General features: G+C 57.3%; 3 protein-coding genes across 6 annotated transcripts; 2 read left to right on the top strand and 1 right to left on the bottom strand.

The window, feature by feature from the left end:
- Positions 1-1,279: 1,279 nt before the first annotated feature.
- CPLX2 (complexin 2) lies at positions 1,280-2,471 on the top strand (the record flags this gene model as incomplete). The annotated part of the gene is made up of 3 exons (XM_080627127.1): positions 1,280-1,310; positions 1,806-1,981; positions 2,115-2,471. 3 exons carry the CDS (start codon positions 1,280-1,282, stop codon positions 2,310-2,312), a joined length of 405 nt encoding a protein of 134 aa, XP_080483253.1. The 3' UTR covers positions 2,313-2,471.
- A 2,052-nt stretch (positions 2,472-4,523) lies between these two features.
- On the bottom strand, positions 4,524-8,604 carry THOC3 (THO complex subunit 3). Its single transcript, XM_080626837.1, has 6 exons — positions 8,186-8,604; positions 7,565-7,721; positions 6,499-6,703; positions 6,008-6,169; positions 5,811-5,911; positions 4,524-5,500 (listed from the first exon to the last, which is right to left on the bottom strand). The coding sequence occupies exons 1-6, from the start codon at positions 8,366-8,368 to the stop codon at positions 5,337-5,339; spliced, it is 972 nt and encodes a 323-aa protein (XP_080482963.1). The 5' UTR covers positions 8,369-8,604; the 3' UTR covers positions 4,524-5,336.
- Positions 8,432-14,653, top strand: SIMC1 (SUMO interacting motifs containing 1; the record flags this gene model as incomplete). Of its 4 annotated transcripts, none has more annotated exons than XM_080626833.1 (10): positions 8,432-8,575; positions 9,147-9,887; positions 10,127-10,347; positions 10,900-11,026; positions 11,371-11,516; positions 11,944-12,120; positions 12,421-12,549; positions 13,473-13,629; positions 13,708-13,792; positions 14,003-14,653. In XM_080626833.1, 10 exons carry the CDS (start codon positions 8,432-8,434, stop codon positions 14,221-14,223), a joined length of 2,148 nt encoding a protein of 715 aa, XP_080482959.1. In that variant the 3' UTR covers positions 14,224-14,653. The 4 variants fall into 4 exon arrangements, with proteins under 4 accessions (XP_080482959.1, XP_080482960.1, XP_080482962.1 ...); XM_080626834.1 differs by having other exon boundaries at positions 10,900-10,969; XM_080626835.1 differs by lacking the exon at positions 8,432-8,575 and having other exon boundaries at positions 8,777-9,887.
- Positions 14,654-14,780: the final 127 nt, after the last annotated feature.

A 14,780-nucleotide genomic window follows, 5' to 3' on the forward strand; every position in this document is an offset into this window, starting at 1 on the left:
TCTGTGGAGCCCTCACAGCCCACCGCGGGGTCCCAGGGTGGGGGGGACCCTCAAGGCTGCGGCACCCATTGGGACGTGCACACACACACACACACGCTGCAAACTGCACCCCCAGACTGCAAGCACAGCCCTGCAGCCCCCTCAAGCACAGAGGGCATGCGGGGGACATGGGCACATACCCTCCTAACACCCCCCCCGCTGCCTGCAGCCCCCTACACACACACACACACACACAGAGCATGCAAACAGCCTGCAACACCCCCACACGTACAAACAGTCTGAAAACTGGTGTGCACCCCCCCTTACAGCCTGCAAACCCACGGCCCGGCACACGCAGCCCCCCCCACACCCACACCAACAGAGCCCGCAACCCCCCCACGCAATGTGCAAACACACGCAGGCAGCACAAACACATACACAGAGCGCAGCCCGCAACCCAAGTGCTCACGCTCACCCGTGCGAACCCTCACACGCACATCCGCAGAGCTCGCGAACCCCGAAACTCATGGGTGCACACGCTCAGAGCTTGCAAACAGGCTGCCAGCCTGCTCACCATGCAGGCACACGCAGCTTGCAGCCCCCCAAGCTTGCACACACACACATATGCATGCACACCCCCCGTGCAAACACAGCCTGCAAACACACCTCTTGATCAAACACATGCAAAGCTCCATCCTGCACACACAGTGCCCTGCACGCTGTCACCCATCCCCAGCACCCGCAGGGATCACACACACAGTCACAGGCTGCTGCCTGCAACCCCTACAGCCCCCAAACACCCTCACAACCTGCCAACAGCCTCTTCCCCATCCCTCTGCAGAGCACATGCACTGCGATAGACACGCGCGCACATGCAGCACCCCGTGTCCTGCTGTGCCGTGCTGGCAGCCCCAGGCAGGGTCTGACACCCCATACACCAAAGCTGGGGCTTGCAGTGGGTGATGGTTCCCCATCTCTCCAGCCCCCAGCAGCACCCCGGAGCTCCTGCTGCCCCACTGAGGGCAGTGCTGAGGTGGAAGGTCCCTCCAGGATCCCTGCCTTGGTCCCTCCACAGGTCCCCAAAGCTAGTGGGGATGCAGGGAGAGGGCTGAAGGGAGCAGGCATAGCCAGCAGGCAGATCTGCCCGGCCTGGGGATGGAGAAGCAGAGGGTTATGTCATGCCTGGGCAGGGTCCCCAACCATGTCCCTCTCTGCCCACGCAGGTGGCCCAGGTCAGCAAGCCCGGACAGCAGTGGATGAGCGCTGGGTACTGGCCTAGCCGCACACACACACCGGCACCATGGACTTTGTCATGAAGCAAGCACTGGGCGGTAAGTGGCTGATGTCCCCTCTCAGGGTCCCCCATCAAGGAGAGATGCTGGCTCAGCACCTCAGGGAGCATGGTGGGGAGAACATGGTGGGGGAACAGAGCCATGGGGAGAGCCAGCAGCAGTGAGGAGCTGCCGGTGGAACCCTCAGGACTCCCATTCCCAGTGCTGGCAGTGCCAGGCTGGGAAATCCCAGCTCTCCTGCTGCTAAGTGGGATTCCCCGGCAGGTCCCCTGGGTGCCAGCACCAAAGGAGCTGCTGGCATCTCCCCCAGCTGACGATGAACTAGGACAGCACAGGCAGCGCACAGCAGTCCCTATCCCCAGAGCCTCCAGAGCCCGCCTGCAGCTGGCTCCAGAGCCAGTGGCCCTGGGGATGTCCTGGGTTGTCCTTGACCAGAGGGGTGCTCCATGTCCTTCCTGCCTATACAGGGGCTTCTGCAGCCAGCACCAGGCTGCAGCACCCTTGGGGACCAGCCGATGGTCTTGTGCTGTGCAGGGGCCACCAAGGACATGGGGAAGATGCTGGGGGGTGAAGAGGAGAAGGATCCCGATGCACAGAAGAAGGAAGAGGAGAGGCAGGAGGCCCTGCGCCAGCAGGAGGAGGAGCGGAAAGCCAAACACGCCCGCATGGAAGCTGAGCGGGAGAAAGTCCGGCAGCAGATCCGCGACAAGGTGGGCACTCACCTCCCCTGCACCCACCCCGGGATGGGGCTGGGGAGGGCGGCCTGAGGCAGTGGTGATGGGCACAGGGCAGAGTATGGGCAGCACCCACTGCCTGCCCTGCTGAGGGCCTGTGTCCTCACAGTATGGGCTGAAGAAGAAGGAGGAGAAAGAGGCAGAGGAGAAAGCTGCGCTGGAGCAGCCGTGCGAGGGCAGCCTGACGCGCCCCAAGAAGGCGATCCCGGCGGGCTGTGGGGACGAGGAGGAGGAGGAGGAGGAGAGCATCCTGGACACCGTCCTCAAGTACCTGCCTGGCCCGCTGCAGGATATGTTCAAGAAGTAACAGCACCACCAACCCTGCCATGGGGTGCTGGGGCACAGGCGCACGATCCCCTCCCACCCCTTCATCAGCTCCGTTGACCCTGGAGGGGGTCCCACACTCCCTCCTCATCCCCTCCTGCCCTTTTCCCTGGACCAGACCAAACACCCGCCCCGTCCCGTCCAGGGAGGGCCTCCCCACCAAGCCAAAGGGGATCGGCCCTGGCTGGACAAGGCGAACCTGGACCAAATGCACTGATGTAACCTCGTGGCAGGCTGGGGGCACTCCAGGCCCTACCTGCCTCCGGGGTGGCTCCCCATGCCGCTAGCCCTGCCCTTCCTGCCCTTCCAGGGGACCCCGGCAGGCCTCTGCTCGCCTGCCCCTGTCCCCAGCACTGCCATCCCCCTGCCCCATCCCGCCTTGGGCCATGCCCAAAGCACAAAGCCAGGCGCCCTGCCCGCAGCTCCCCCCATCCCTGGTCCCCAGGCACGGGGGTCCCCTGGGGCTGCCCGGTGTGTCCCAGCATCGGGGGGTTGGAGGGGACCCCCCCACCCCTCCCCGCATCTCTGGCCCCATAGTTAAAGCCATATCAGTTAGACTGCAATACTTCAGCACCGGCAGGAGCGGGCATCACGCTCCGCCAACCGTGTACAAAGGCACGTGTGGGGCAGGGACCCCCCTGCCTCATCCTCCCCAGCCCTGTCCCTGCTGTCCCCACCGCTGGCTCGTCTGTGTCTCGTCCCCGCTGACCCCTGTTCTTGCGTTGGTGTCTCTGTGCCAGGGTGCACCCCGTCACTCCATGCGCCCTTGTGTCCGCTGCTCACACTCCCACCCCCCCGAGTTCCCTCGTCCCTGGGGCCACCTGCAGCGCTGAGCCGAGAGCCCCCCACTGCGCTGCCAGGGCCCTCGCTCTGCCCCCTGCAATAAAGCCAGCACAGGGCTGAGGGCTGCCAGACCAGGAGAGTCCGGCTGCGCCCAACCCAATGCTGGACACACAGGTCCCCTGGGCCTGGGAAGGGATCCCTGGGCAAGCATCCTGGGTACATCCCAGGATCCGCTGCTTGCACCCCAACAGGGGGATGTGGGGGAACAGCCTCAGCCTAGCCCCGCCCAGCCCTTGCCACACCGTGCTCTGCTCTCCCCATGCTTTCTCTGCCACAGCCCCCAGTTGCTCACCAGGGCCCTCCCCGGGAGGAGGCGGGCAGCTCGGCGCTCCACAGACATGCTGTGACCATCCTGCTCGAACTAGTCTTTGACAAAATAATATAATAAAAGGATTTGTACATTGCTTCTTTTCAGTCATTGCTCCCCTGAGGTCCTGCAGCAGCTCCCTCAGCCCTTCATTCCCCTGCGGGCTGAGACCTGTCAGCTCATCACGCTAGGAGAGGCCACAGGGCCCCAGCAAGGCCATAGATGAAGAGAAAAGCCACATACAGCCCACAGAGCCCTGTGCAGCCCAGCTGCCTCTACACACCCCATCCACCTTGCAGGCACCGCTCCGGGCTTGGGGACAAGGCAAAAGGGATGGGTGCTGTTCAGCCACCACCCCACAGACATGGCAGGGGGCTTGTGCCCCTTCTCCCTTGATTCTGGGAATCTCCTCACAGAATGACTGGGGATACCCCTGAGGTACATGGGCTGGTTTTGGTGGGTCACACAGCCTTCTGCCCCATGAGCAGGGCATGAGGCTACAGGCAGACCCCAGGCAATGGGGCACGCACTGACCCCCCAGGACTCCTGGCAGTACCAGGAGACCTCCATCCGGAGCCAGCCTCAGCTTTGACTGATTTGCCATCATTTACCAGCAAAGAGCTCAGCTGTTACGCAGGCGGCATCACCAGAGTAGTCACCTGGAAAAGCTTCTGTCAGAAAAAAATATGAGGGTAGGAAATGATAGAGATCTTGCAGGCAAGGTCTCCATTGCAGGCAGGCTGCACCCACTCCTTTGCAGTGACTGCCCTGTGACCAGCGCGCCAGCACAGGGGGAAGAAAAGCCCCACAGGATAGCCGCTCCCTGTCCTGGGGAGCAGGGACAAGGGACACACCACTTATCACCCCCAGCAGGGGTGCAGGGAAGGGCTCTGCCCACAGCTGGTGGCCATGGTGTGGGAGAGGCAGTGCCTTCTGCAAGGGCCACAGCCCTGCTCCATCCCATGCTGCCAGACAGGAGCAGGGATAACGAACAGTACAAGTCCCTGCGGCTGTCCCCATCCTGTCCCTGCCGCTGGTGTCACTTGTCCACAGCGTGGGAGCGCAGCGCCCTCTGGTGGGGTGACAGCGCAGGACGGGAGACAGCAAGAAGGGACAAGGACAAAGGGGACAGCCTCTCCACGCAGATCCCTCAGGAGCGCCCTGCCATGGCCAAGGGGAAGGAGGCAAGGAAAGGGAGAGCAGCTCAGCACCTGCTTCTGCCCCCAGAGCAGCCACAGGCACCTTCGTTATGGAAGAGGATTTATCAAAATTAGAAAAAAACACCACATACATTTAAAAAAAACCCACAAAAGAAACAAACAAAAAAGCCCCAGATGGGGAAACATTCCCCAGTTCATATCCCCCCACCCTCCCCTTGCTGCCCCAGTGCAGGGAAGCAACATGGGATATCTGGGAGGGGAAGGGGCAGGCTGTGCTCCCCAGACTGCCCTTGCCATCTGGCCTTTGGGGCCAAGGGGACATAACGTAGCTGAGCACTGCTAGGAAGCCTGCCCTGTGCAGGTCTCCTCTCATGGGAGGCTCCTCAGCAGTCACCTTCAGTGACACAATTTCTTTGGTCACCTGCCTTTGAAGCAAACCCCCCCCCCATGTCCCAGAGAGGAGGCAGCAGCCCTCACAGTGCAAGGGGGGGCCTTGCCCATACCCCCCATCCTCCCCAGCACATGAGCTGCTTTTTCACCGATGCTTCCGAGAACAGAATGTGCAGAGGTGAGCCTGAAGTCGCAGCACTGCCAAGCAGGCAGAAGATGGGAGCCATTTCCTTACCCTGACCTACACTAACTAAGCACTCTCCCATCAAAAGAGCAGGCAAGCGCTGCCTCCCCCAGTGTGGATTCATTAGGAATCATTGGGGAGCCCAAAGAGCTTGACAGTTCCTGCCTCCCTGCTGCTGTCATATTTGCCATCTTTGTCGTCACAGGCAAAGGCCAACAGCGGCCTCTTCGGGTGCCAGGCCACTGTGAAGGTGGGGGACTCGCACTGCACCTCCCAGAGCTTCTCTCCTGCAGGGAAAAAGGCCCGCGTCAGCCTGCAGAGCCCGAGCCCTCCGCTGCCCCACAGCACACACCAGAGCCAGGCACCCGCTGCTTCCCTGCTGTGCAGGGCAGAGGAGGAACGAACGCTGCTTCAGCGCCTTTTAATCACCTGGTGACAAGGCACAGACATGACACGCATGTCTGCCACCGACTAACGAGGTAGAGGCTCCCCCTCACGGAGCTCTGCTCTGCATAGCAACGCTCTCACACTGATTCTTCCGGTGCCCTCCCAGCTCCACTTCTCCCTTCTTGCTGCTTCCCCAAAAGAAACCATTACCTGTCTCCACCTCTGCAATGTCAATGAAGTGATCTTCTGATGCTGACGCCAGCATCTTCCCATCATGGCTAAAGCTCAGCGTTCGCACGGGCCAATCAAGCCTGCAGCCACAGAGCAAAGCACACAGCAAGCCTGTGGCATCATCTGCACGGGCACCAGGGAGGGGAGGCAATCAGCTCTGGGACAGCACTACCTACCGTGAGAAGCACCTCACACACACCAGTTCATCCACGTCCCAGAGGCTGACCAACGCATCAGCACTGCCCGTGGCAAAGTACTTCCCCATGGGATCAAACTTGATACAGATGCAGTTTGAAGGATGGGCATTGATAGACTGAATGGGTTTCAGCTCTGGGTAGCTGTGGAGATAAAGAGGGCAGGAAGCAGTGAGAGAAGTGTAGGGCTCAAATACAAGCAGGGCAGGCATGAGGGACACTGGGACTGATTGTGAGCAAACCACCAGTGCAGGGCCATGCTTTTGGAAACATTGAGTGAATGAGGCAAAGCATCAGGATTATTCTCAGAGAGCCCAGCTGAGAATTGCAGCAACCTCAGCTCCAGGCAAGTTCATTCCCGTCCCAGAAGGCTGGGAATCACTGGAGTGTGGGGCTCAGGTTCCCCAAAAAACAGCAATGGGGCTTGCAGACTGGTATCTGCCACAGCCATCCTAGCTAGCCGCACCACCTACCTGAGAATGTTGATGCAACCGTTCCCATTAGTGAGGAAGAACATGTTGTTATCATTGTTCCAAGAGATCTCATTGACCTCAAACTTGAACTGTTCCTCAGCTTTAGAGCGATGTGTCTTGGCATCAATGAAGGTGACCACGTCATCCTTGTTCCCTACTGCAATGGTCTGTCCATCAGGGCTCCAACAGATGTTGATGTTCTCCCCTGGAGGGACAGAAAGGCAACAGGTCCCGTTGCCATCCAATAATTCACAGCAGCCACGCATTAAGCAGACAGGCAGCTTTTAGTCCTGATCCAAGGCCATAATCTGCTCCACTAACACCAAACCACTCCCAGACGGGAAGGAGTGCCAGACCTGCAGTGTAACACACAAACCCCATACAGCAGCTGTCCAGCAAATAGTTATTGAACACTAAACTTAACAGGACTGCAACTTCAAGCTGACATTACTACATCACAACCTTTCCCACTTTATACAAAACAGTACCACAGCAACCTCCAAACAAGGTCAACTCAAAGATTCTCTGAATCCAGTGATCTTTGGGATCCAGAAAACACATAAGCCAACAATAAATACCTAGGTATTTCTTGTTAACAAGGATAAGAACAAGGCAGGCTGCAGTTATGCCATCTTACAATGCTATTTCCAGCCCCAACAACTCAAAACTGAAGCTTTCCAAGGGCAAAGATGGTATCTGGGTTAACCAGCACATGAATTCAAATAACGGGGGTTTTCTGAATCCACAAAAACTTTTACTTCCACCATGGCTCTCTGCAACTTCGCCTGTCCCTAGTCTCCAGCCTGGCAGCCCACAGACTCCAGAGACAAGTGCACAGGACATTTTAATAGCCAGCAATGAAATTCAGCAGTTTCTCCAGTCCAGACATCAGAGTACATCAGCCCTCACGTTCACTGCTGCTCCTTCCACATGAGCGCAACACAGAGATAACAGCACTCAGTAAAGACACCCCAACCACCAATACCCACAAGAAGGGTCCAAAGCACTGTGCCACTGCCAAGGGGTCCGCCACAGATGAGGTCCTGCTCGGAAGGCAGAGCCTCACCTTTGGTATTGACAGTGGCGATGCACTTGGTGGTGCGGACGTCCCAGATGCGGATGGTTTTGTCCCCGGATGCTGTGACAAAGAGGTCAGGGTTGCTGGGGTGCCAGCAGAGCTGGTCCACGCTGTCCCCATGGCCCCGGTAGTTGTTCTCCTTCACCTGGAGAGAGAGGACAACCAAAGACAGGATGAGCCTGGTTCTGCCCCTCTCCTATCCCAGGATGCTGCACCCTGCTACCGGATGGGGCGGGAGCCCAGGCCAGAGCCCCACCACCGTGTCAGTCACACTCTGCGTCCACGGCCGGCCGGCCGGCATGGCGCAGCCCTCCCGAGCCCGACATCAGCTCCAGCGCTGGCACCAGCTTGCGGTGTCCTTGGCGACGCTCCCCTCCTGGTACAGACCCGAGCACCTGCTTCGACGCCTGGTACCGACCACCGGGGCCAACTCACCACGCCAAAGCGGCGGGTGTCCGAGCGGCCGGGACGGGGCGGAGGGTCCCTGCTACCGGCCCGAATCACCATTCCCAGCCCAATGGCTCCCGGGATGCCTCGGCACCGATCCAAGTGTCTGCTCCACGTGCCCCCCGGTGCCGAACCGCCGCCCGCCCGGTGCCGGGAGCTCACCAGCCGGTCCTTCTCGAGCAGGAAGACGCTGGCGGTCTTGTCGAAGGAGCCGGAGGCGAGGCGACGGCCACAGCAGCTCCAGGCCACCGAATGCACCTTGGCACCATGCGCCGGGAACTCGCGGCTCCGCGTGTTGGCGCGGAACAGCTCCTGCATGGCCTGTACGTAAGGCGACAGCGCCATGGCGCGACCGCCGCCGCTCCGCCCAGTGGCCGCCGCGACTGACGCAGCTTCCGCCGCCCCCCAATGCCCGGCCGCAGCGGTGCTGCCGCCGCGAAGATGACCGACAGCGTCGTCCTCATAAGCGACCAGGACTCGGAGGGCAGCCGCTCGCCGCCGCTCCGGCGCCGCGCCCGCCGCCCATCGCGGCCCGCGCTGCCGTCCCCCGCGGTGAGTCCGCAGCTGCCGGGGCGGTGCCTCCCGCTGCTTACCCTCACAAAGATGGCGGCGCTTCCGCCACGGCCGGAGGCTCGGGCCGGGTACGGGAGCCGCGGGGGGACACGAAACCCCATGGGCAGCCAGCCCGGCCGTGTCCTCTCAGGCCCGTCCCTCACAAGGCAGCCAGGCCGCATCCCTCAGGCATCCTCAACCTCCCCAGGAGAGATCGGGTCCCCTCGGCCGCCTCTCGCCAGCCCACACGTGGTCCCCAAGTGTGTCTCCGCGGGGTCTCAGCCCCCTTGGCCATGTGGTCCCAGGAGGACCCCGGTCCCCAGCCTTGGTCCCCTCAGCTGCACCTCAAGGAGGTGGCAGCCACCACCCCCCTCACCTGGGGCACCTAACGCACAGACTGCCCCATCCCCTCAGCCAGGCAGTGGGGTCTTTGCCTTTGGTTTCTCTTCCTGGGCTGCTGCCACTGAGACCCTGTCACCCTTTGGGCTAGGGTGACAGTGCCACAGTGCAGAGGTCCTTGGCAGGGAAGGACCAAGGCACAGTGATAGTGCTGTCTTCTCTATCCCCACAGGAGATCATCGATCTGACCTGCGAGGACATGAGCACAGACCCGGTGCCGTGGAGGAGCCTCACCATCATCGACCTGACAGAGGATACGTGCAGCCCTCCCCACAGCACCAGCCAGGCTGACCAGGACCCTGGGCAGGCGCCTTGTTCCCCAGCAGCACACACGTTCCACCCCTGGCTCTTCTCCACCCTGAAGCAAGAAACAGAGGCAGGGGTGAGCCCTGCAGCGCCCTGTCACAGCACTCCCATGGAGCCCAGTGCCACCACAGACACAGCAGAGAGCACAAACTGTAGCTGCATCTCTCCCACCCCCAGCTGCTGCAGCTCCTCCAGCAGCCCGGAGCAGAACTGCAGCACTACCACTTTTAACAGTGACTTGGGCTCCCTGGCCAGCATGCAGCTGGACTCAGACCTGCTGTCTTTGTCCCCCTCCAGCCTGGACAGCAGCAGTAGCTGGAGAGCCAGTGGCCCAGAGAAAGAGACTCCCCATCTCTGCCAGCAAAGGGAGCTCCCCCCAAGGCTGAGCCCTGTCCCAGCCATCCCCACAACCCCAGGGAAGGCCCAAGGGCCTTTGCTGGAAGCAAGTGATTTACAGCCACACAAAGCAATCCCGCAAATTACCCCAGCCCCAGCCAGGACCAAGGCTGAAAACAAGGTCTGGCTGAACAAACTGCATTATTTCAGGAGGAGCGGAGTCCAGCACCTCTTCCTCCAAGGTGTAACACCCAACAGGGAAACACAGCAGGTAAATGATGTTCAGAGTAGCTGCTACCGAGCCCAGTTGGAGCCTGCTTAGAGCAGCCTTGGGGATAGAGGATGGAGCAGGGGCAGCCCCAGCTCTGCTTCTCCTTTTGGGAGAAGCTTTGTCAGGCACCTGGGATCTCTGGTTGTTGCAGTTCCTTTCATGGTTGGCCCCCGGTCATAGCTGGGTTCCCCTGTGTCAGGGGGAGCTGGCTTTCACCCATTGCCTTGCCTTGTACACAGCGGAAATCTGAGCTCATGCCCAGCGGGAAGCTGAGCATGGTCCACAACACCATGGAGGAGAACTTTGTGGAGGCCACCTTGCATTTCCTGAACGAGTTCATCTCCTACCAGCACTGTCCTCCAAAAGAAATCATCTCCTACTTGATCAGACAGATCTTGTTGAACAACCACAGAGGAGAGATCCTGAAGGACACCTACATGCTGTTGATGAAGATCCAAATGTACGTGTTCCCTTTACCACAGTGCCCTTGGGCTGGCTAGGTTATTCTCTGTGGTCCTCACACACAGAACAGGGAGTGATTTTTCTATAACCCAGGATGATCCTGTTACAAGCACAGGCACATCCCAGGCTGTCTGAGGGTGGGTCAGGGACAGCCTATGGCACCACAGGACAGGAGTGTGTTTGCCTTGTTCCTGAAGTGCAGATCTCATTCTTCACTGCTGTGACATGGCGGAAATGCTTTCCCTGAGCTGCAGCAGGGGCCGTGGCTGGAGTGGTTCCCTCCACTGCCCTCAGGGATCCCACACAGAAGCACAATGTTTTGTGAGGCCACAGAGCCACGAGTCCTGGGACTCCCCATGGAGTACAGCCTCAATCAGGTGCTTCCAGAAAGTGAATGTGGGCCAGGGAAGAGGAAGGGAGAGGGCAAAGCTGAAGAGGAGAAGGCAGGGCAGGCCCTTGAGGAAGCAGGGCTGGGAAGGGCCAGGGGCTGCTGTACCTCCTGGCAGGAGGTTGGGCAGTTCAGCCCAAACGGACACTGCTGTTCTTGCAGGCTCCATCCAGCCAATGCCACCACAGTGGGATGGGACTGGACGCTGCTGAAGTGCATCATGGAGGACAAGGTACTTGGCACCACATGTCACATTGAGCAGGGATCATCCAGCATAGAGTGCCTGAGGGTAAGTATTGCCCAAGGCTTCACATGGCAATGCTCTGCTCCAGAATGGTTTGCAGCTGCTAAGGGCAGCAGCTGCCAGTTGGGTATCCGACATTTATCTCATTTAGCTGCTGCACAGCTCTCATCTGCAGAAGGCACAGCAACAGATAAAGCCTCTGGGTCACAGCCCTAGTGGAATTGTAGAACAGGTCCAGCAAGGCCCCTAGGGCATTTCCTGAGGCAAGCAGCCCCTCCTGGAGCTACTGCTCATCAGCATGCATCAGCCCATCCCCAAGACAGACAAATTCCCTGGTGCTTCTCACCCCACAGCTCCACCAGGCTCATACTTTCTCCATCTGCCCTCAGGAGAAGCCCCATGGCCAGCTCCTCTTCCTGCAGTACGTGGTGCAGACCCTGGAGGACGACTTCCAGCAGAACCTGAGGTTGCGCCTGCTGCAGAAGTCGATTGCCAAGAAAGTGCTTTCATGTGACATGTGCTTCAACAACGTCAAGTAAGGGACACCTCCTCCTCCCTATGCTCTAACCAGATGCTAAGAGGCAGAGCTCAGGGAAAACTTGTTGAGACTCCAGATCAGACTTCCCAGGAAGCAAAGAAGACAGGGAGTGTAGGGCCCAAACATAAAGAACAGGAGCAGGTTTACAAAAGCAAACCAACAGAGATGCTGCGAGGCATTTCCAGCTGCAATCTCACAGGCTTTTCCCAGGAATGAGCTCAGATTTGCATTGCTCAGGACAGAACTGAGATGGAGGCAGTCCTGTTGACAAGCACATAAATCCACTGCTCAATAGAGCTACTCCCTAACCTGTCCAAGCATATTATTCATCCTTGGGGTCTTTCCTCAAGCTCCAAATAGATCTAGAGGTCAGAACACAACCAAACTGGGCCCATCCCCACTAAAGTTCCTGTTTCTGTTCCAGGGAGGTGGTTGAATGGTTGGTCGCAACAGTCACAGGAGTCTACTTGTCACAGCCCCAGGAACAACCACAAGAAACTACATCTTCAGCAGAAGCAAGGGCCGAACACAGCTCATCTACACCATGGCTGGCCAGCACTGACCAGGCAGAGGTGGCTCCAACAGCTTTCTTCACGCAGAAGTAAGCCCCAAAGTCCTGACTCCCTGCTGGCATTATCATGGGGCCCAAGCCAGGGAGAAACCACAGTCTCTCTCTGTCAGGGCAGGGAAGCCAAGCTGTACCTGGGACCAGTTTTGGTGGTTCTCCTTTGGGTAGACATAGACTGGGCAAGCAATAACTTCCCCATGTGGTCAGTAACTGGCTCAATAAGCACCCTCCTCCTGCATGTAGCATAAGGCTGGAGCTGGATGCCATCCCCACTGCTTTACTTTGCAAGCCAAGGGGTAGCATCTCCTAGTATTGACTGTTTCTTTGACCCAGGGTGACACTCCTGCTCCAGCGGATGTTGTCCATCGCAGTGGAAGTGGACAAATCTCCCAACTGCAGCTCCTGTAAGATCGCAGATGTGATATTCCCATTTATACTGAATATTCCCCTGAGGACCCAAAGGTGAGACAAATGTTCACACAGGCAGATGCTGCCTTGCACTACAGGCTTATTCCTAATTTACATCCAAGTCTGGATGCATAAAGTACCACAGTGTAAAGACAGACAGGCTCATTTATGACCAAGCCACCTAAAGCATGTATCTCCCATGGAGATACACCACCACCAGCTGTATACATCTACCCAGCTGGTGTGTTGCTGAGGACAGTTGATTCTCGCTTGCTAAAGTTGCAGGACCTTAAAACTGTAAAGAGGGTCTGAAAAGCAGCACTTTGCATCAGCACAGCAAAGTACTGGCAGACACACTGCTGATTCCCCGAGGCAGCTGGGTAGCTCATCAGAAATAAGAGTTCCTACAGCTGTGCCTTGGCATCCTTTTGATTGCTTCTCTAAGAAATGCAGTATCTGAAGCCAAAGCATAAGGGCTTCACAGGCTCTGTGTAGACATGAGACCACTAACCCCCAGACATTTCAAACCCATGCCTGCAACCCCCAGCAAGCAGAACTCTCTCAGAGTGCACAACAGGTCTAATCAAGCCAAACTGCCTAACCAAGCTATCATTCCATCCAGGTCAGATGTCCTAGATCTGGCTGGCCACATCTCATTTGCTTGGCTGTGCTCCCTGCAAGTCAGCAGGAACGGGCAACTGCTGCATAGGCCGCTGGGCAGGGTGAAGTAAAGCAGCTAAGCTGCTTGACAGACTATGCAACCTGCAGCGGCCACAGGTCAGACCTAAGGACATAAACATAAAGCATAGCAAAGGTCTCTATCACATCTGGTGGTTTTCCTTCCACTGCAGTGCTGCGCAGCCCCTGCAGTCATCTCACACCTGCACTGGATCAGCACCAGCGTGACACCATGCTGGAGCAGTTGTCCCTGGTCAGGCTGCGCTGTCTCCCTAAAGTGAATCCCTTTTGTTTTCCAGGGAAGCTTTCCTAAATACCATGGGGAGCCAACTCCTGCGCTGCAAACTGCTAGAGCTGTTGTTCCAACATAGCTGTGATGTGCCTACAACCTTGCCTTTGTCTCTGGCCAAGATCCTTTATTTCCTTAGCCATTCCTCTGTGCTGCTGCAATACCAGGTATTTAGTCCAACCTTTCCTTTGCATTTTGTCCTAAGAAAACCTCTTCTAATAACCAAATACTGTCATCTGTCATAGGATGAAACAGCAACATGGCAAAAATGGGATGAGATGCTGGAGTACTTGAGTTTGCTGCTGCTGAGTTACCAAAATGTAATACTGGGTAAGCAGCCTGTTTTGGCATCAACAAACATGATCTTATCAAGAGGCTGCAGTAGAACAGCCAAAGTACCCGTTTTCTCCTCATTTCTTACCATTCTTGAACTCATGGTTACTGAGTATTAGAAAGATAACATGCTTCCATTCCCCAGGACGCTAAACAGGTCAGGCAACCCATTGTGTTACCTCTCCCCACCAGCGTTTCCTCTTGCAGAGCACTTGCGGAGCTCACTCACTGAGCGGATGGATTTGATCATTCAGAAGGCCAAGCCCAAGTTCCAGGACAGCGATGACATCGGCCACCTGGACATCCATCTGAAGATAGAGGACTTCATCAGCCGCATGCAGCAGGTCCTGGAGGAGCCTTTTCCTCTGCAGATCATGGAGAAACTGAACATGCTTCGGGAGTTGTTCCTCATTATCACTGCTACCTGATGGAGACATTCACTGCAGCAGGGGGGCACAAAGAACTTCATGTTTCCTCTATAAAACCCCATCAAAACCCCCATCTCATGCTGCAGTGTTAAGTGTTGTATATCATGAGTTTGGTTATACGTTTCTTTGGGGAAAAACAAATGTCTGGTTTACATGGTCTCAGTTTCCTTGCAAATTTGCCTCATTCCACGGTTTTACCAAGTACTCTGTACACTTCAAAAAATAAATTATTTTTGTTATATGCTGAGACTTTTCTCTTGGTGCCAGCCCTGCTCAAAGGCAGCACAGACTTCTGTCAACTGTAGCTTGGAATAGCATTAGACTAATGCAGGCACAACTGACAACAGCTTGCACAGCAAGCAAAATGCCAAAATACCATTCAATATTTAGGAAAATACGGTATATTAGAAAATACCAAGCATGGGGTGCAGTGAGGGCATTCCCAGGGCAGGGATCCCCAAGCCACGCTGGTCAGACATTAGTAGAGGAACATTTCTGCTCCAAATCAATCTACATGACTTGGCCCAAGGGGATCAGCATGTCAACAGGGAGGACTG

This window comes from Psittacula echo (genome assembly GCF_963264785.1).
Source record: "Psittacula echo genome assembly, chromosome: 11".
NCBI classification, from domain to species: domain Eukaryota; kingdom Metazoa; phylum Chordata; class Aves; order Psittaciformes; family Psittacidae; genus Psittacula; species Psittacula echo.

What these genes read in the sequence shown, in the direction of transcription:
- THOC3 (XM_080626837.1), bottom strand. Translation starts at nt 8,368, where the DNA reads ATGGCGCTGTCGCCTTACGTACAGGCCATGCAGGAGCTGTTCCGCGCC. An exon ending in TGCTCGAGAAGGACCGGCTG is followed by an intron (nt 7,722 to 8,185) that starts GTGAGCTCCCGG and finishes CTCTCTCTCCAG; the next exon opens with GTGAAGGAGAACAACTACCG. An exon ending in TGTGTGAGGTGCTTCTCACG is followed by an intron (nt 5,912 to 6,007) that starts GTAGGTAGTGCT and finishes CTGTGGCTGCAG; the next exon opens with GCTTGATTGGCCCGTGCGAA.